Here is a 20536-nt window from a genome sequence, read left to right on the forward strand (position 1 = left end):
AAATGTACAGAACAATGTCATTGTGGGTGACATATATGGGCGTCCTGTTACGGAAATCCAATCATTTATTGCTAATCAAAGTACAAAGCGAACACGAATTCAGGAAAAAAAAAAGAAATGGCGAAGCTTGCGCTAAGTCGCACAAGGCTTGAACCACAGCGAAACTGCAGGATTTTTCCATGTAAGCACTGAAGGACACAACCACGCTTTGAAATTGAAATTTGAAATTTTGAAATTTGAAATTGTTTATTTACATGTTACGGATCGTTGCTTTGCAGTGTGGTAGTGGTAGTCATCGTAATATTGTCGTCTTCCTCATGTATGACTGGCGGGCCCGGATCGTTTTGTCCGCAGGCTGTCGCATTTCTCCCAAAGTGGAACGCGTCAGCCCGCGCAAGAACCGGCGGCCACGAACTGGGTGTCTGTAGCGCGAGCTGTATGGTGAACTTTTTTCTTGGTAGTTATTGCAACGTGCTCACGTGCGTGGTAAACGGCAAGAGTAACGATGACCCTAAATGTTTTTATGACGCCGCATTCGTTACGGCCAGCAGAAACAGCTCTGCTGTTAAGAAAACAACAAAGCATCACTGCATGATTGCGGGCTATGCTTATGTCAAAGAATTGCATTCAGTTATTGAGCGGGAGAGAAAGATAATTTAAACCTGTCAGTTCTAGTCAAATAGGGGCATGAGGGTAGTGATGTTGCGTTTGCCAAATGTTGTCACTCTGAAAACTGTTAATCTTTTAAATCTACGGGAGGAAACATTTGCACTAGATTCGTCATTCGGCAAGAAATCGTGCAGTTGCCCCACCTTACTTGCGCTGTAAAAACTAACTTTTGCGGGGATAATGCATTAACGGCTGTGCTTAGTGTGGATAGTGCATCTGTATGGTGTGGATCGACAGCTGTTCCCGATACTTCAGGGCCGGAAGTCGGAGGGTAGCTGTTTCCTTCCCCCGCCCATTTTTTTTTTTTTTTTCATTTCCTGTCATCGCTTTTTCCTATTTAATCGACTTTAGCCTCCCCTGCCACTGTCTTTTTCCACGAAGGGCCGTAAAATAATGAATCGACATTGAATTTTGACAAGTGCTGAATTTAAGCGTTCGTTTACAGTTATAGTGTTCCTGGAATCTCACTAAAATGAGGATGTTGAGGGCTGTTTTATAGAAATTTATTACTGTGTCTGGGATTCGTGTTGTATTCTAAGGAGCATGTACAACTATAAAAAAAGCGGTTGTAGAGGTGCTCAAAGCAGGCAATGCGCACATTGAACCTATTTCCTGTTCTGAGCGAGCTTGGGGCTTCTAATGTTTGCAGCAGCATTTATACGACTAGCCGTCCTGTCAGTTCGTATTTTGCTACCCCATCCACATTTTCTACTCTCGCTATGATGTGTTCGTCAGCACCTTCTCTCCCCCATTTCCCTCCCTCCTTTACGAGGGCCTGTTCCCTGCATAGCCTTCGCAACAGTCGTCAGCATTTTACAGGTCCCATATGTACGGGAACAATGTTCCCCTTGCGAGTCACTCCCAGCTGGGGGTTGTATGTGGCGCCATTGTTGTATTCATTTGGCCACCCTTGTGTGAGTCATTCCGATGAGTTGTGTCCCGTGAGTCCCTCCTGCAGCTGCATTTTCTTTGCCCTAGATGTTGGTTGTGTGGCCGGTCAGTGACTTTTCTTGGAATATTTTGTAACTGAGAGATGGAAAGAATAGGTTGCAGCTAGGTCCCTTTGGTTCACTTCGAGGTCCTTGAAGCTGCTGCTTGTACCTTTTTCTTTTTTTTTTCCCTCGCGTTTGTTCCGGCGCTGGGTTTTTGGCTATGCTTAACGCACTCTTGTTGTCACGCTAAACTTCTCGCGTGTCTGTTTCGACCCTGAGGGATGCATTGGCCCCCCTTGTGATCTTTCTAGTTTGAAAAAAAAAAAAAATGGATGTTGGGTCGCTTGGAAGGTTTGAGGAACATCTGGGCTTTGAGGCGGGTTTGGTTTGTACCACCTCTGGTATTTTGTCACGTGGCAAAACACACCTGTGCTTCTGTGTTCCACCTCTGTTGTATAGTAATGCAGCGTTTGTATCCCAGGAATCAGCCATGCAGACACATAACGAATCAGTAGTGTAGACCATTGTGCGTGTGTTTGGGGCATGTAACACTTTGTTCGAACGCTGCGTCCGCTCTTGACAAGGATGGAAAAACGACGTCCTTTGCTTTTTTTCCCGCATGCATACAACTGCCCCAGCAATCACTCCACTGCCCCAGCAAACCCGGCTCCCTTCCAAGCTTTGCGGAGCATTTCCTTCCGGTTTAAACGTGGCGTGCGTCATAACGTGCTTTCAAAAGCCACTCTTTCTGTTGTTTTTTTGTCATTTGGTGCATTCCTTCGAAACCCTTTGAACGCTGTCGTAGCAGTCTCGCTCGCGTGCGCGGAAGAAAACTGGGACAGCCTTCTTGGTGGGGAGAGCACCCTTTGAAGCTCTCGTGGGTGGCGCTTGTCCAAATAGCTTTACCTGCTGGCGGACAAACAACGAAACACGCATCTCTGCTTGTGAGTTTAGTTCTGCCTGTTCCCAATTTCCGCGGCGCCACCTGACTGGGCTATTTCTGACCCAGCGACCCCCCTCCGCTGCATGCTGTCGCGCACTCTTGCTTTCGCATGACAACAGGTGCGGCGCAGTGCAGATGGTTCTGAGGGGATGCAAAAGAGGGGAGGTGGAGGGAAAGGAGTAAGAAGCTCAGGAGCAGATTGCGTTCTCCGTAGGGAGGCCAGGTTCAAGGCCGGAGGTTGGTGCTGGCGTTGCGTGTAAATATAGCGCGCCTCATTTTGAGCCGCGCGTGCCAAGGAATTGTGGCGCGATGAGTGGATAGCTGGGAGATGGCGTCGAGATATTCCAGCTGGCGGGAGATTTGTTTCTTTTCTCGGGGTCATTTCTTCGAAGACTCGAAATTGTCTCTTCCCTGTCACTGTGGCAGCTGTCACTTAGTTGAAGTCGATGAGAGAATGAGTGGTTGTTTGTGTTGGCTAGTATCATGAGTAGCTATCCTTTTAGAGCACTCTGCAAAAGTCAATAAGTAGTTTTGTATGTGTTGGTTGGCTAAAATTGTTTTTTTCCCACTTGCTTCAGGCTCTATTCGAGTTCTTTGCTTGTAAATCTGTAGATTAAACTGGCAGTGTATTTTGAGAAGGAGGGGGTGGGGGACAAGGCAGACGGTGTCTTTCAACAGTTCACATCTAAAAATCAAACAACAAAAAATGCCACTTTACTAGCTTTGTGTGCTCCTATGCCGTTTCCATTACCCTGTGTTTGCAGGGACTGGATTATGTGCTTAGCTGTTGTGCTCTTATCTCTTTAAGCGGTATTTGAACCTAAGGGAGGTTGTGGCTTTTTTGTGGGTCCAAAGAACGCATTCGAGCGGTCAGCGAACCCTGAAAGTTTCCCTGCGGCTTCGCGCGTCGACAACGAGGAATTAAAAGTGTTTGGGTTTTTTACTCTTGCCTCTTCAGCTTTTTCACTTTTGTAAATCCTTTGCGGGTACCGCGAGGTACTGTATGTTTGCCAGCTCGCGTCTTAGCGCAAGCCTGTTGACCCTGTCTCAAATTAATTTTGCTCGGAAAGCAGTGAGGTTGGTGACAACAGCGGCCTTCGAAGATTCCAAATAACGATGTGCTACTCGCTTGCTTTCAACTCTACTTGAGTACCGTATTTTCGCGCGTATAACCCGGCCGTGCATATAATCCGCATCCCCACTTTCAGCCCACCGGAAAAGAAAAAAAAAAAAAGAATCCTCGCGCATTACCCGCACATTTGATGCAGGAAAGGCTGCACCAATGCTACTGCTCAAGCAACAAACACATGAAAAACTGACTGCAAGGCGATCATCGCAATTCACTAATAAAATTCAGTTCTTAGAGTGCGCTCGTCCCTGTTTTTTCTTCCTTGTCCTTGTATGTTTTGCGCAATGGCTGCCATGGAAGGCTTAAGCCCCAACCACATGGAGCGATTTTGCGAGCGACTTGGGGCGCGACGCGACTAGCGACGAACTACTTTTCGCCGCGCACCAAGTCGCTCATCGAATCGCTCGGTTCTGGGCCGCCAGAAACAGTCGCTCGCCTCCCGGAAGTTGCCTCAGCGACTAGCCAATAGGCGCGTCCCTACGTAAGCACGCAACCTCCGGTTTTGAAAGAGAACGGGGGGAGATTTTGCAAATCCACGCAGACGACGTTTGCGGTGCAGCGGCAAAGAAAGCTTTGCGTGGCAAAGCTTGTGTACACGCTGAAGCTGAAGCAAGAAGGCTCCCGCTCACACTGGGTGAGACCCGTGTGGGAAAAACGACGTCAAGAAAGCGAATTCTTCCCGGCGTTCATGTTGGAGCCGAGAAACGAGGCGCAGAAGGAAAAGCGTGCGCTATCGCTAACCCAAACCAGTTTTAGAGATGCAATGAAGTGCAAAAAGCAAGGTAGAAAGGCGTAATACTTTTTAGTCATGCTTTTTATGACAAATGAACAAAAAAAAATGTTTGCAAACATCCAGCGTACCAAGCGCGTTACTATGCGCAGTGCGGAAACAGTGAAATCGACATCCTCAGTCGCATGCTCAGTCGCTCGAGCCGTCGCTGTCATATGGTTGCCTCGGCGAGCGACTTCGGTTCGGCGACTGCGGATCCTAGTCTCGTCGCTGGAAAAATCGCTCCATGTGGTTAGCGCTTTAGTCGGTGTTACTGCGTTGGAGCTTTACGGCGCACTGCGCGTTGCCGCGAAGCTGCACCGAAGAAAAAAAAACCGTGTGTATTGTCCGCACCCCTACTTTGCCGCTGAAGTTTTCGCATTTTTAGTGCGGGTTATATGCGCGAAAAAACGGTACTTTAGAGACACCGAGCATTCCATTGCCACCCTTGTTCTCCACTACTTGATTTGTCTTCCAGCCTGTTCTTTCTTGCCCTGACAGCAGTGATAACGTCCCCAGTGTCCTTGTCATCTTTCGAAAAGGAGGATAAAGAGTGGAAGCGACATTGCTCGATGGAAAGTGCCATTCATGGATTGCGCCATCGACGCAAGAGGTGCTCTTGTTTCTTATCGCTGCCTGCGACTATCATCTCCTTTGGTGCACGTGGGTTGGCTGGCTGCCTTTCAACTGTTGTCTTTATCGCATCTTTCGAGGGAGCGGAACCGGCTATCTCTCTCTAACTTTCCGTCCGAGAGAAGTCCCCGGTGCCGGTCGTCAGGTTGACAGTTGGCACCTGGCAGTGGAGGGAGGGGGCCGGTCACTCACTTGTGCGACCGTCGGGGAGTTGCCATGGAGTGCGAGTGCAGGTGGTCGTGAGCCGCGGTTGTTCCTCCGGGAACGCAGTCCAGCTGTGGGATACTTTGTTATCATCATTGGTGGCTTTCTCAGATCTGGATTGTAGTCATCTTGAACCGCTTGCACTGGGAAGGTAAGTCAAGAAAAGTTCCATGCTCTGAGGGAATTGGTTTTCTTTTTTACGGGTGAAGCCCCCCTTAGGGGCTGGGGCTGTTGGCGTCTCCTGTCGTCGTCGTAGTCGTCGTTGTTTCATGTAGTCACGGTACTGAAACACCCGGACACTCGTTCATGCCTTGCGATAGAGAGCTTCGTGCTTCAAAGACAAGAGACTTTTACAGCAAAGCTGTATCCCTCTACCTGCCAACGGTTTCATCTCCGTCGGCAAAAACGCCAAGGCACCAAGGATACACTTATACACTTCATGCTTCGCACCACGCCAGGTTTCACGTTAGCGGAGATGGACCGGGATTTTTTTTCCCTCCGGCTCTCTATTGGACATCACATTTTCATTCAGCCCGTATTGTCTTAAAATTGCCTTGATGTAAGAGAGACAACTTGATGCAATTCCGTTAATTTTTGTTCCACAACGAATAAGTGTGCATTTTGAAAATAATTGACCAGTTTTGAAAATTCAGTGCCGTAATTAAAGGCAGTGCTTTGGTACAAGATATATTCAGAGAGAAAAAAAATGCACATACAAATTAGTGGCTGTTGACAGACGTATGGCTGTGAAGAATGAAAAAAATGGTTTTGGCGCCGTATGTGTATAACGATTCCCTATTCTACAGTTGACGCATGTCATTCTTGCCCAACAAAACTCCACTCTGCAACAGAACTTCCACCCTGGTTTGAAGTGCTGAAACTTGTCAAGCGGCATTGGGGTCTGGTTTCTTCGAAAATGTGCCAAGTTTGAACAAGGCAAAGAGAGGAGGAGGTTAAAGGATGAGATGTGAATTGATAGAGTGCTGTGGATAACAAGATACGGTGCTGCGCGCACCAGTTAATTGTGTCTCCCTTTTCTGTCCAACACTTAGTGCTTTTTTTTCTTAATTAAACATGCAGTAAGATAGAACTAGTCACCGTAATTCTTGTGCAGTAGGGTGTTTACAGAAAGCTTAGGCAATAAAAAATAACTCACCTGGAATTCAGCGAGCGCGTAACTTGGTTAACTTTCTTGGAATAGTGCCATTTATTTACTTTGCAACGAAGAAAAATGTTTTTTTTTTTTACTTGCGCTCGTACAGGACAGTAAATCTACAATCTAGTGTGGGCAGGAATTTTCGCGTTGGTGGTTGCATGCTCGGAGATTCCTTGTATGTTTAGTAAAGCCACTTCATTTCCTTCTCTTAAAATACGCTGATGATGCAATTCACCAAAAGTTGCGGTACACTGAGTGGACCCATGTCCAATTTAGGTTACAACTCTCCCAGATTTCTACTTCTTAAAAATGATCATTGTATCTCGATATTTTGCTGAAACACCAGAGACGTATTTAGGTGCACCCCCAAAAAGGTTTTCTATAGAGCCCGGGGAACTTAGTGGGGTACTATATACAGTAAAAGCTCGTTAATTCGGATCTCACGGGACCGGGAAAAATGTCCGAATTATCCGAATGCCGAATTAATGAATGAACAGGAAAAACATCAAAATCACGTTGGAGAAGCATACCTTTATTTGCTGAAGTATTTTGTAATAGTCGTCTGCTTTTTCGCGCAGATTCCGGCTGAGATTACAATTTTTCTTAACTCTTCCAAGTGGCCAACAGCACGCAAACTGTCGCAACTGCTCAGGCAAGCGTCCTCCATATATGAAAAGCGCCTCCGAGACTTCTCGTGAGGTGCGATGAGGTCGCGGCTGCACCTCCTCGCATGACTCTTCATCAGAATCGTGGTCTTCCTGGGCGCCCGTGACATCATTAATAACTTCTTCATCGGTCAGGAGACCAGCATTTGTCCGAATTAAGCGGTGCGGGGCCGAATTTTGACGAATTAACGAAGGTTTGGTCCCATAGACTAACATGCGCTTTGGTCGGGACCAATTGAGCCGTCCGAATTATCCGAATTTCCGAATTAACGGGTGGCGAATTAACGAGCTTTTACTGTATGTATATATATATATATATATATATATATATATATATATATATATATATATATATATATATATATATATATATATATATATATATATATATATATATATATATATAGGGTTTGGAAATGAGGGGCTCGTTAGGAAATACAGAAAGAAATGCCGGCAGTCTACAACGCCAAAGAAGGCATAGGGGAGTGGTTAGACTATTTATTACCGTTAGTGACGTTACATTATTATTAATTTTTATTAATTACGTGAGAAAGAAAGAAAGAAAAACACGCGCCCAGAGTGGGGACCGAACCCGAATTGGTAAGGCATTCGAGATCTAATCGAAAGGCTTGGGTTCGGTCCCCACTCTGGGCGCGTGTTTTTCTTTCTTTCTTTCTCACGTAATTAATAAAAATTAATAATAATGTAACGTCACTAACGGTAATAAATAGTCTACCCACTCCCCTATGCCTTCTTTGGCGTTGTAGACTGCCGGCATTTCTTTCTCTCTCTCTCTCTCTCTCTCTCTCTATATATATATATATATATATATATATATATATATATATATATATATATATATATAGCGGATTAGAAAATGGGAGATGAGGGGCTCGGTGAAATAAGACAGAAAATAGGGGTTGGCAGTCAAGAAAACCTCTTGAAAGCAAAGGGGAGGTTGTGGTGGGTCATAGAAACAGATGCAGAATTTTTTGAGTCAGAAAGTGGGGAAAAAATGCCCGCCGGGTGGGATCCGAACCCACGACCTCCAGAATACCGGTCTGGTGCGATAACCACTATGCTACCGCGGCGGGGCTGTTTCCCCACCACTTTTTCGGGTATTTATGTTAAAGTATTTTTTTCTGTTCCCTGCACTTGGGGGTGGTAGCCAGCGCCACTCATATATATATATATATATATATATATATATATATATATATATATATATATATATATATATATATATATATATATATATATATATATATATATATATATATATATATATATATATACCTAAAGCACTTGTTCTGAAATGCTGGCTTAAAACTCTGAATACATTGGCTCCTGTCATCACAATAATCACAGTACGTAGTTTCGTCCTTGCTAGGTTTTGTGCGCAAGCAAAGTGCTAATAACTGTGTCAACCACCTGCAAAGGATTTTATCACCAAATTCCCTACAATAAATTTGTCTATTTATGCAGCATGCCTTGAAGGGGCCATGCAGACAATAATACAAACTTGTTTAATTTGACAAAACTAGCATTCAGTATCTCACTCAGCTCCATTACAGCCCCAAAAGATGTTTTTTTAACGAAAAAAAAAGCAAGAAGTGTTTACAAACTTTCAGATTTTGCGCCACAGTGACGTGTTATGAGCAAGAATGACGTCATACGGACCAACAATAAAACATAATTTTCAGTGCGTTAACTGCACGTTAGCATTCAAGTGATGCGGTCAAATGGCACTAGAGGCCCCATTACAGACGTCCAGTCATGTGTCGTCGCGACAGGTCAGTTAGGCGGCTGCCAATCGCACAAACAAGGTTCCGTGACGTCATGGAAAAGTTGCGGGAAATTGGCTAGGGGGTCGCGACTGCTTCACACGTTTTCTTTAATATCTCCGTTATTTGTTCGAAGATTGCGATGATATTGGTATCATTGTTATCGGGACTAAGCAGTCTTTCTAATAAACTGAACTTGTATTTTGTCTTCATGGATCCTCTAAAAAGGCCATGAAGACAATAATACACTCAGCCCTATTCGTGCTGCGAACGACGTTTTTTAACCGGAAAAAAAAAGTGAGAAAAAGAACTTTCAAATTTTGCGCTGCTCTGGCGTAACATGGGCAGCAGAGACAACGGGATATGCGCCGGCTCTAAAAACAGTTCTATATAAGTTTGTTAACTGCGCATTATCATCCAAGTCGTGCGATCGAACGGATCTAGAAGCCCCACTACAATATTCCCAGTTATGTTACTTGACGATGGCTTATAATATAAGCCATTGGCCGAGGCTGCCGTCAATTGCCCAAACAAGATTCTGCGACATCATACAAAGGGGCTATAAGGAGTTGCCACTGTTGATGTTTTTTTTTTTAATATCTTGGTTATTTGTTCGACGTTTGCGATAAAATTTGTATTGCTGTTGACAAAGCAGCCGTTTTAATGAACTGAACTCGTATATTTTGTTTAAGAGGAGTTACGCATTCAAGAAGACTCCTAATTTATAATGGACCTTTTCCCAGTACCGGTGCTCCTAGTACCGCCACGGCGTGGCAGGAAAAATCTCACTGTCACAGAACGTGCGCACGAAACAACCTCGGCGCCCCCCCCCCCCCCCCCTTCCCGCCCCAACGTCTCGTCACTCGTTCCTTTCGCATGAAAGCCACGAAAGCAGGTGCACATTACCGAGACTAATCTAATCTGCATTGGGCAAAGGGCCATTTTCTTTCCTTTCCTTCTTATGCTTCTTCGTGACCCACGCTGCAGCCAATGCTCTGTACAGGGTCAGCCTTTCTTTCCTTTGTAAGCTTTGCCCGTTTCCTTTGGAACCTCTTTTTTTTTTTCTCTGTGTGTACTGGGAACTCACCGCGAACTGTCGAAAAAGCTGGTATGTACAAAAGGGTGCAGCGCTAGAAAATGGTAGCTCTTCTCTTAGCAGCAAGGTTGGGATGCGCCAGGTCATAGTCTCCTGAGGACCTGAAAGAATGGCGGACCGGCAGCTCGCGCATCTTTTTCAGGTGGTTAGTGTTAACTTTCCTGAATAGTTAACTTGTGCTCTCGTCGTTTTCTTTCGTAATGCCTAGCTGTAGAATGATAAGCTCCGCACACTTTTTTTAGGAGGAGGCAAAAATAAACTGTTTAATCATGGTCTTGGTTTCGCGATACGTTCTTGCGACGCGCTCAGATTACCTACGTGACACACACACCCGCGCAGACGTCCAAACGCTCGACTGCGCATTTCTCCCGGCGCCTGGAAGCCACAACACTTGAGCTTCTGGTGTCGGATATACCGGGGTCCCCGCGTTTGGGCTGGTCGTAAACACGGCACACATGACGGCAAGCAATAAGAGACGACCGTGGGAGCCAGACTTAGCTACCCGGGCTCGCCTCCTACGATGATAGGCGCGCAGAGTTCTGCAAATGTAAACACAGCCACTGAAGGTAAAATAAAATGCTCATGGAAACGCAAGAATTACTAGAGGGGTGGGGGGTGGAGGGGCGAGTATAGTCATGACCGAATTTAAAAACCCCGCTTCAGCTGAAAAAAAAAACAAAAAAAACATTGGAGGTGGACCTGCCGGAAACATCAGTGGACCAATTGGAACCCATCGCATTTCCAGTTAGTTTTGGAACCCATCGCATTTCCAGTTAGTTTCCAATTGGCCCGATGATGTTTTAGACAGGCCCAATTGGACCCCGAGTGGTCTTTTTTTTTGCCTGAATGGTAACAGTGCGAAATGACGAACGTCCAGTGTCATCTGTTGACGTAAACAGACGATGCCCGTGCTTGCTTTGTCGTTATTCATCACAGAACTGTCTGCTCTGGTTCCGCGTGTTCAGCACCTCCCAACCTGACATGTTCATGTTGTGAGACTTGTGTGGATCAAAAAATATTTGTGTGAAATGCATGGAGATATTTTCCCTTTGTTTGCTGGTGCTGTGGAAACTTTGCAGGAAAGAAACAAAACTGCTTTTGTACACCCTGAAAAGGTCACTTTGGTCATAAAGACAACACACAAAAAAAATTGTCCGCATATCTGCTCACTTTGCTGCCATTGTTGTTAACACACACCTTCCTTTCTCCCCATTCTACCTCTCACTGTTGCCCCCACTCGTCCCTTGATGAATGAAATGGAGCCTTGCCCAATTCGGTTAAATTTTCCGCTTTTGGAATCTCTTGTTTCTGTTTCCTTTAAACAGCATGAGCTGAAATTCTTTGTTTTAGTGTTTGCTATTATCTCACCTCTCTTCAACACCATTTTTACTGAATTTACTTTTTTTTTAATTTTCTATTAGAAAAACCGATCCCAGCGTGTGTTCCTATAATAAAACAGTGCTGGTACTCTCGGTAACATTCCTTTATTTTGCCTCAAACATGCTGCGCAGGCTTCCCTTGCGCTGTATATACTTCGTTCAAGCATTCTTCCACTCTACCCAGCTGGCTGAATCGAGTGACAGGCACACAGATGGACAGACAGGCCAAAATTTTTGTTTTCAGGTCGCCGAAGAAAGACACGTGTTTTATAAAAACCTTTTGAAGAAAACATGAGCACAGCTGTCTGTAGTGGCGCCAAATCACAGCTGCTGTTCACTCCCGACGTCAGCTATGGGCCTCTAAAAACAATTGTAAGGGACACTTCGTTTTGACTGCCCGACAGTCCTGTCGACTCGACCGTGCCAAATATCCAGACCACTGTTTCGTGCACGGGAAAATGACAGGCGAACGAAAGGGAACGTATTGTCATAGGCATTGGCTTAGCTGGAAAGTGTTCTAATACTGGGGTAATGCTTTCTATCAATGATGTTATGTATGGCAACAGTTTGCAGGTAATTCACCAGCTGACCCTTCAGAGTGAGGCAGGTGAGACTTTGGTTGTAAGCAAGGTCGGGGGGGGGGGGGGGGGGGTGTCATGTACTGTGGCTTAAAAACAAAAGTTTGTGGTGATCAGTCCGGTTGACTGTAGTCGGGTTTTGGATGCCGGGAATTTATGGCCGGTTGTAAAATTTTAGTAAGACATTTTAAGTTGCCCCCAAACAGCTATTTAGTGATAGTTTTGTTATTGGAGCATTTAGAGCAAGCAGCAAAGTTCATAACTTGATGCTTTCTCAGCTCTCATATTTTTTTCTTTTTGTCCTCTCGAAAATGATTTTATTCTTGCGATACTCATGTTGGTGTTGCTATTTAAAACAATTTGTTCACAAGAGAATGACCTTTCATTCAAAGTGATGCTTATAGCCTATATATCTCTACTGATTGGTCTGAACATCGTGTATCACTTGTGGACCTGCTCTCTACGGCATGCCAATGATTGAGGCACACTGCGGTTGCGGGAAAGAACTCTTTACTCACATCACCTCGCTGTCGGCCGTCCGGGCATACACACGGACACCAGCACCAAAACACACTGCGTCTCGACCCCCCGAGTCCACCACCGCCCGCTCCTTCACCTCGCCGCCCGCTGCCCCGTGTCCGCCAGCGCCATCTCTCGGGCGCCGACGTCCCCAGGTGACCGGTCCCGCGGCCCAGCTAAGCGTGCGCGGGGGAATCTTGGAGGCCATGCGCGGTCGGTGGGCGTCCGGCGGCGGAGAGGGCCCGAGGAAAGAGCGAGGGGCGAGGGGCGCCGAAGCGCTCCCCTCAGACTGCAGCATCATATGATCGTCAAGCTCTGAGAAAGGGATTGGCAAAGCCCATTGATGGTCATTTGTGGCCATGACCCTATGTACCCACTAGTGTAAAGAGTATTAGTGTACTTTTCTCCGAGTGTCTTTTGGGTGGCAGTGTGTCCGCTGGGTTTCACTGCACCTTTCACATGAACAGAAACAGAACAGAAGAAAGCAGTTTATTTCATAGAAGAACATCACAAAAACATGTTGATAAGGCACCTTGTTGATAACACCATCTTGTTGAAGGATTGCAGATTATATGCCATGATACAGCTTTTCCAGGCAGACAACCGTGGGTCAGGTACGATTTGTGGGGAGGGGGAGCTTGCACAGCATGTGAGTGTCCACAAACACGGAATGAAATACAGCTGCTTCTGCGTACCTCAGTTAATTGGTAATGAGTGGGATGAGAGTCTGGAGTTCTTCATTATTGGTGAATAACATGTGTCTTCTGTTTTCCAATAAAAGTCGTCGTCTTTTGTCTAGTTACACAGGCCACACAACAGTAAGATTCAAATCTATATTTTGTTAAGTGACATGAAAGCTGCTGAAATGAGGATGGAATGCCGTGTGTTTGGGGCTTATGCGAAGAGCTTGTTTAGATGTATCGCTTCCATGTGTTAATTAAAGGTGCATAGGTAAGAAGAAAAGTTTCTGATTTCAGGAAGGAGATGAACAGACACAATGTCGTTTAACTAAAATGAATTTCAGAAGAAAAAATGCCCAGACATGCAGATTGTTGTAACTTATAATACGCTACAATGGCTATGGGGTTTCTTCTACTTTAAAAGGGCTGTGAGTTGGGCGAGTTGGTGAAAATTCTTCATTAAAGATCTTCTGCTTGTTTTTACTTGCACCACCAGAAATAAGTGGTCCGTGTTAGACTGAACGCTTGAGACGTGTGTTTTGTGTATTCTAGGGGATGTTAACTACTTACTAACACTCTGGGCATGTGTACGGATCAATCGCTGTCATGCAAGCTTCAGTTCACCCACATTTTGCCGCAACGTTCCACAACCACTGACAAAGTTTTCAAAAGCTGCGAGGTTCTTTGTGGTCTAGCTCCAAGTGTACGAGCTTTGAAGCTTATAATGGTTGTGAGCTCCAACAACAAGCATTGTTAGTGAAGCTGTTGTCCATTTCCTTTGTCCCAATGTCGGGTGCAGTGAGGTTTGTGGCATGTCCTGTAATATGCTAGAAGATGTGGGTGCTGGACATAATTTGCTGTAATTCGTATGGCTTGCCTATTACTTCGTAATGGCAGTGTTGTTGTTCTCTACAGAGTGCACCGCCAAATGTAATGCCCTTTTCTTTCTATTTTGCTCTGCAGAATTGATGGGATCAGGGGCAGATCCGAGAGACCGCCGGAGCGGCACGCCGTCTGGATGCCCAGCAACCTGCGCCTGAGCAACAAGCGGTACGCTCTGACACGCCCGATGGCCAAACTGGTCCTCCTGCAGCAACTCGGTATATCAGTGCCTGAAATCTACAGCAGCAAGAACCTAGAGCACGCCCCGCTAGTCGTCACTGCCGCCGGCCAGACCGCCCCCGTGTTTCCCCTCCGCTGTGCCCAGCACCTTGAACCCAACCACGTGCAGTGTCGTGATTCCCCACTGACACCCGTGTCCCCTCTGACCTCACCCTCCCCGTGTGTGCGCTCTCCCCCGACATGGCTGTGGACGCAGACCCCAAACCCTCGGTGCCTTCTGGCCGGCAGCTCTTAGACCAGCAGTGCTCGGTGGCCGGATTGTCGTCGGCGTCCGGATCGTCGTCGGGCGATGGCCGGAGTCGGCGGGCCACCCCGCCGGACGGCGGCTGGGGCTGGGTGGTGGTCTTCGCCTCCTTCGTGATCAACCTGATCGCCGACGGCGTGTCCATGTCTTTCGGCATCCTGTTTGTCGACCTCATCGACTACTTTGAGCAGAGCAAGGGCAAGACGGCCTGGGTGGGCTCGCTCTACCTGAGCATGCCGCTGCTCACGGGCCCCATCGCCTCGTCGCTGACGGACCGCTACGGCTGCCGCCGCGTCTGCATCGTCGGCTCGCTCCTGGCGGCCAGCGGCTTTGTGGCCTCGTATGTGGGCACTTCGCTCGAGTTCCTCTTCCTCACGTTCAGCATATCGGGCTTCGGGCTGGCGCTGTGCTACGTGACGTCCATTGTGAGCGTGGCCTACTACTTCGAGAAGCGCCGCTCGCTCGCCACGGGCCTGGCCGTCTGCGGCACGGGCATCGGCACGTTCGTCTTTGCGCCCCTCACGATCCGGCTCCTGGAGACGTTTGCCTGGCAGGGCACTCTGCTCATCCTGGCGGGCTTCTTCCTCAACATGGTCATTTCGGGTGCCCTCATGCGGGACCTGGACCTGTTTGGGGATGACGACGACGACGAAGAGGACGGGCCTGTGCGGAAGTCGCTCTCGGCAGCGGGCGGGAGCGACCAGCGGCTGTGTAGCTCGCTTATCCAGCTGCCGACGTACATCACGGACCGGCGCGGAACGCCGCTGGACGTGCTCTCGGAAAACTACAGCAAGGAGGGGGGCCACCTCAACGCCTTGCTCGAGCAGTACCCCACCATCTGGAGCACCATCGAACCGGTCAACCCCACGGCGGTCAAGAGCTTGCTGCCCAGCTTCATGCGCCCGGCATCCACCGTGCCGCCAACAACGGCGGTTACGGTGGGGCAAGGAGGGGGCTGGGGCGAGCGCCGTCTGCAACAGCGGGCCGACTCGGCGTGCCTGCGCAACATGCGCCTTCAGCGGGGCAGCCTGACGTATCGCGGTGCCATGCTGAACATCCGCCGGTATCGGCTACGGGCATCGAGCTGCCCCGACATGTACCGCAACAGCATGCTTACCATCAGCGGAGAGGACAAGGTGGGTGCGGTATGCGGTACGCGGGGGGGTGATTGGCGGTCACAGGGTGGACTGTTTTCTTTGTGCTAAATATGGCAGGTACAGTCTTAGCCAAAAGTTTCTATGCCATCTTAAACTTTAATGGGCCACGAAAAATTCAAAGTACAAGGTAGTACGGTTTGGGGAATGCAGAGGAAACAGTATTCTTTGCAGAGAAAGGCATGCGTAATGCTAGAGGTACAGTTTTTGCCAAAAGTTTCTGGGCCACGACAGATAATAATCGGTAATAAAGAATTCACAATACAAGGCTTAAGAAGAGTGGTGGATATGAGGAGGGGGTGTCAGTTGATGCAAAGTAAAATTGTTTCTGTGTGCAGAAAGGCACACGTAATGTGAAAGGTACAGTCATTGCCAGAAGTTTCTAGGTTATGTTAAATTTCAGTGGCCCACAAAGAATCCAAACTGCAAGCTTACCTCTTTAGTGAGTCTTAAGTGTTTTATAGCAGAAACATGGACAACGCAACCTTTCTTAATAAAAAAATAATTTGGTTACACTTAAATGTTAAGCTTTTGCTTTTAATCCTTTGTTGCCTGTAACTTTTGGCGGGGCCTTGAAAATGTTGAAGAAGTCGGAACCTTTGATCAGTTGGGAAAATTATGCACAGGATGAAAGCTTAAATGCCGAAACTTTGAGATTCATGACATATGTATGCTACAACAGTCATCACTTTGTCTTTAGCATGTATAGTTTTAATGATGCTGAGAGAGCATTGACGATTTCTGGGTGGTTAAATGGACGTGGTAAGCTAAGTGACTGCTGTGCAGAGCACTGCTTGACGAATTTGGTTGTATATATTGGGTTTTGAGGGTAATCGTAACATTGCTGTTAATATTTGGCTGCAATGCATTTGTCATCTTGACTTGTAAAATTTTTCACCCCTGATTTGCAGCTCGTTTATAAATTGTGACTGCATGGCGTTTGTGTTGCGAGAGCGACTTCTTTGGCTGAAGGGCCACCTGGTATCATGCATACATGCAGAAACAAAAACACCTCATTTGTGTGCTAGGGGCATTGACTTCTTCAGTGGACCCAATTTGGTTGCTCATATGTCGAAACATGCGGTTGAATTTTCTCTCAGTTGACTCAGTTTGTGTTCAATAAAGTCTATGAGTAGTCGTCGCTGCTATATATGGGAAAGACTCTCCTGTGTTGTTCTTACGCCGCGATGTAAGCGTTCTCTGTACAACACGCAGACGTGCCAGTGGCTGCGCGACCTGCGGGAGGTTCTGCTGGACTCGATGGACGTGCGGCTGTTCCTGAACGGCCGCTACACGCTCCTCTGCGTGTCCAACTTTCTGCTGAACGCGTGCGTGGACAACCCGTACATGTACCTGCCGGACTCGGCCATCCAGCTCGGGGTGGACAAGGACCGGGCATCCTTCCTCATCTCCTTCATCGGCATCCTCAACACCTTCGGAGTGGTGAGTGGTGGGGGGAGGGGGAGAAGGCCCCAGTTCTGTCGATGGTCAGCTAATTCCTGGCCAGCGGTCAGCTAACAATTGGCTGGTGGTTGGCTAACGGTTTGCTAATGGCCAGCAAGTGGGTGGCCGAGGCGTGTTATTGTCTGGCTAATGGTCGGCTAATGGTTTGATAATGGTCAGCTGATGGCCAACGAGTTGTTGGCAAAGGCCCGTTAATGTTTTGCCACCGGCCTGGTAATGTTCAGCTAGTGGTTGGCTGGCAATTGTCTAATGGCCAGTTGAACTAAGGGCCAGTCGTGTGCCCGACTGGCCTTTTTCGGTTCGTTCGTAAGGTATGCTATTACATTGCTGTCTATGTTTTTCTGGTGTATTCGTATAGCACTTTCCATCTGGGGAGTGTCCTCATTATGCTGCTGGTGGGCTATCACGACCTAGTGAATTGGAGAGGTTGTAGAACTACCCACAACATTCTGTGGCCTGTGGTTCTCAGAGTAGAGTCTGAATGCTTCGCATACCGTATTTACACTATTGTAAGTCGACTCGAATGTAGGTCGACCCCGAAAATTGCCTCTCAAAAAAAAAAAAAAAAAGCGAGCGCGCCTAGAAAATCGTAACACAAAGAGGAGCTCTCCCCTCAACCCACACGGTGGCTCTCCACAAGAGCCGCGGCTCGCGGTATGCGCGGTAGATGTTAAAAAAGAAAAGCTTTTGTATAAGCACCCGGAATAACCATGCTCTGTCGGTTGAGCGGCTGCGAGATGACAACCATCGAAGCAACCGGCAGCGGCCACTGCCGCGCGCTACCAAAACAAACATGGCGGCTACGTTAGCGCCGCGCATTGAATCAAGGGATTCGCTAATGCTCATTTTGCTTCTTAGAGACGAATAAAACGCTTCTTGACGCGTTTTTGCACGCATTTCGTGCGCGTCGGCATTGCGCGGGCGACTTTTTGACGCCCGCGTCAACGATTGCGCGCGCGCGACAGCTTCTACTGCTTCTAAGTTCTACCTTCTACCTCAGTATGACGCGGGACGAGCGCGGCAGTGAGAGGAGCCTGACTACTTGCCCCAATGGGGAGGCGCGCTCTTCATGGCGGCAGGCCGGCAGTTTGAAAGCGCGTGGGACAGCCAGCTGACGCCGCCGGAGTTGTTTAGGCTTACCACGGTGGCGGGTATTTGATTGGCGCTTTCCCTAGCGGCACCGATGATGCTTTATAGTGTCGTTTTCGACCACATTATCAGCTCCTTTCCTGCACGAATGGCTTCGTTTGTGCCTTTAGTGATATCTTAAAGAGCGGTTAGAAGCGGTCGCTGGAGCTACACCCACCTCTTCGCGGCTGGTGACGCCGCCATGTTGCCGCCGCCGATCGCGTCGCGCGCGCGGGTAGCATTCGCGGCAGCGTCAGCGCACGCATTTTCGCGAGCAGAAAACGCCCCATGCGGTTCACACTTTAGACCATAACAATGGGAACGAGGGTGCAAAGCTGTTCCCACCACGTAGCACCCCTGATTTCTCGTTTCTCTTGCCGTTACTAGCGGTGGACGCTTCGATTTCGATTCTAAGTCGACCCCCCAACATGTGATTGTCAAATTTGAAAAAAAGGGTCAACCTACAATCGTGTAAATACGGTACCTGCCAGGTTTCCCGAATTGTGCGGGAGACTCCCGAATTTTGATGGTTTTGTACGATTGTACGGCCGAAACGAAAATCTCCCGAATACACACCCGTGTCAGGCCAAACCTTTCTCCCAGTTTGGACACATTGCGCCGGAGCTACCCAACAGTCTAATACAATCCTACAGCGATTGACGTCGTGATAAGTGAGGAGGTTCAAAAGCGTAGTCGGCCATGCGTGCAAGTTAAGCTGCTTAGTAACACAGAAACATGAAATGTGAGAGGCAGTTCAGTATGGTAAAGAAAATTTGCACCCAGTTCCGAGCACCCATCCTACCTGCAAGCGGCCGTAACACGTTCCACTCTGCGCAATGAACGTTTTTTCATCATCGTCATGTCTAACACAACCCTCAGCCACGTTTTTTGGCGAGGAGTCACAGGTACGAACATTGTTACGCTCTACAGTATTACCAGGACTTCCTGAAAAAGGTGGCGTCAGCCCCGCCAAAGATTTAGCATCTGACCAGTGGTGCATACCTCATTAGTTGTTTGGACGAAGCAGTGTAAATAATTGCACTCTGCTGCTACTAATTTTTCGATCCCTTAGCTTCCCCCCCTTCCCCTGTCAGAGCTCCCTAATGCCATCTTGGAGAACCTGGCTGGTATGGCTTCGGCATTTGCATGTGTGCTAGACTACCTGATGTGATCGAGAAGAGGTGAGTAAGAGGGGAAAGAAATAATATAATGGAGAGAAAATTATGTGATCTGTGTGCTTCTGTTACTTTACGTACCAATAGGTTAGGGGTATTAGCAGTTCAGCAATGCTGCCTTCAGCCTCTGTGCTCGTTTCTTACCTGTCTGTGGAGGCAGATAGCTGTGGGTAACATGTACTTGACAGGAGGGGCGGGCAGGTGTTTTGCTGTCTGGTGTGCTGCAAGGTCTCACTCTGTGCCCTCTCCTCTTCCTTCTGCAGGTGATCGTGGGCTACCTGGGGGACAAGTGGTGGCTGGAGCCGTCGCTGCTGTACAGCCTGCTCACGTCGGTGAGCGGGGCGGCCATTGCGGTGCTGCCGCTGGTGAGCAGCTACACGGCGCTGGCCCTGCTGTCCTCGATGTATGGCTTTGCCATCTCGGCCAACTACACCCTGGTGCCCGTCATCTTGGTGAACCTCATCTCCCTGGACAACTTCACGGGCGCCTACGGACTCCTGCTCCTGGTGCAGGGCATCGCGGGCCTTGTGGGACCGCCCATCGCAGGTGCGCATGTACAGAGTTCTTTGGCTGAGCTAGTATGGGAGGTAGAATGTAGCTTCTTGCAAAATTTCACTGTTGGGAAACGGTTGTGCTGGGTTGCTGGGGGGAGCATTCAATGCCTGAGAAAGCTGTATAAGTCCTACAAAAGTACTCCTCCTAGGCTACATTCAAAGCACTCTTTTGTGGAGCCAATGCAACTTGAGCCGTAGTTATTTTTTCAGCGCAAAAAGGACCAGGTACGAGGAGAAGTCGGCAGGGCGTGGGTGGAATTTTGCGACTACATGTTTTTATTTCAGGGGAAGTTGTAAGACACCGGAGGGATGATGCGGATGGAGATAATACAACATTGCTTAATTTGAAAGAATTGTCCTCTGGTAATGCGCCTAGCTCCATTACAGCCACAAATGGCATGTTTTTAAGAAGAAAAAAAAAATGCAAGAAGTGTTGAAAGCATTTAGGTTTTGCACCCTACTCACAGTGATGTGAGAGGGGGAAACACTAAAAACTTAGTTATCGCCGTGTCGACTGCACTTTAGCATACAAGAGGTACAATCAACAAACGTAACAAGG

The 20536-nt window shown here is 47.8% G+C and overlaps 1 protein-coding gene across 2 annotated transcripts in view; it reads left to right on the forward strand.

Moving 5' to 3' along the window:
- The window catches only part of LOC144138666 (monocarboxylate transporter 12-like), a 58554-nt gene that overhangs the window by 28169 nt on the left and 9849 nt on the right, over nt 1-20536 (forward strand). Inside the window, exons 1-4 of one of the 2 annotated variants that reach the window (XM_077671054.1) lie at nt 5184-5430; nt 14100-15638; nt 16872-17099; nt 19687-19969. In XM_077671054.1, coding sequence (XP_077527180.1) covers nt 14439-15638; nt 16872-17099; nt 19687-19969 — 1711 coding nt within the window. In that variant the 5' untranslated portion in view covers nt 5184-5430; nt 14100-14438. Of the gene's footprint in view, nt 1-5183; nt 5431-14099; nt 15639-16871; nt 17100-19686; nt 19970-20536 lie in introns of those variants that run through there. The other variant, XM_077671053.1, reaches the window with a different exon arrangement.

This window comes from Haemaphysalis longicornis, unplaced genomic scaffold, assembly GCF_048455015.1.
Source record: "Haemaphysalis longicornis isolate Haplotype H1 unplaced genomic scaffold, Haemaphysalis longicornis Haplotype H1 scaffold_5, whole genome shotgun sequence".
Taxonomy (NCBI): Eukaryota; Metazoa; Arthropoda; class Arachnida; order Ixodida; family Ixodidae; genus Haemaphysalis; species Haemaphysalis longicornis.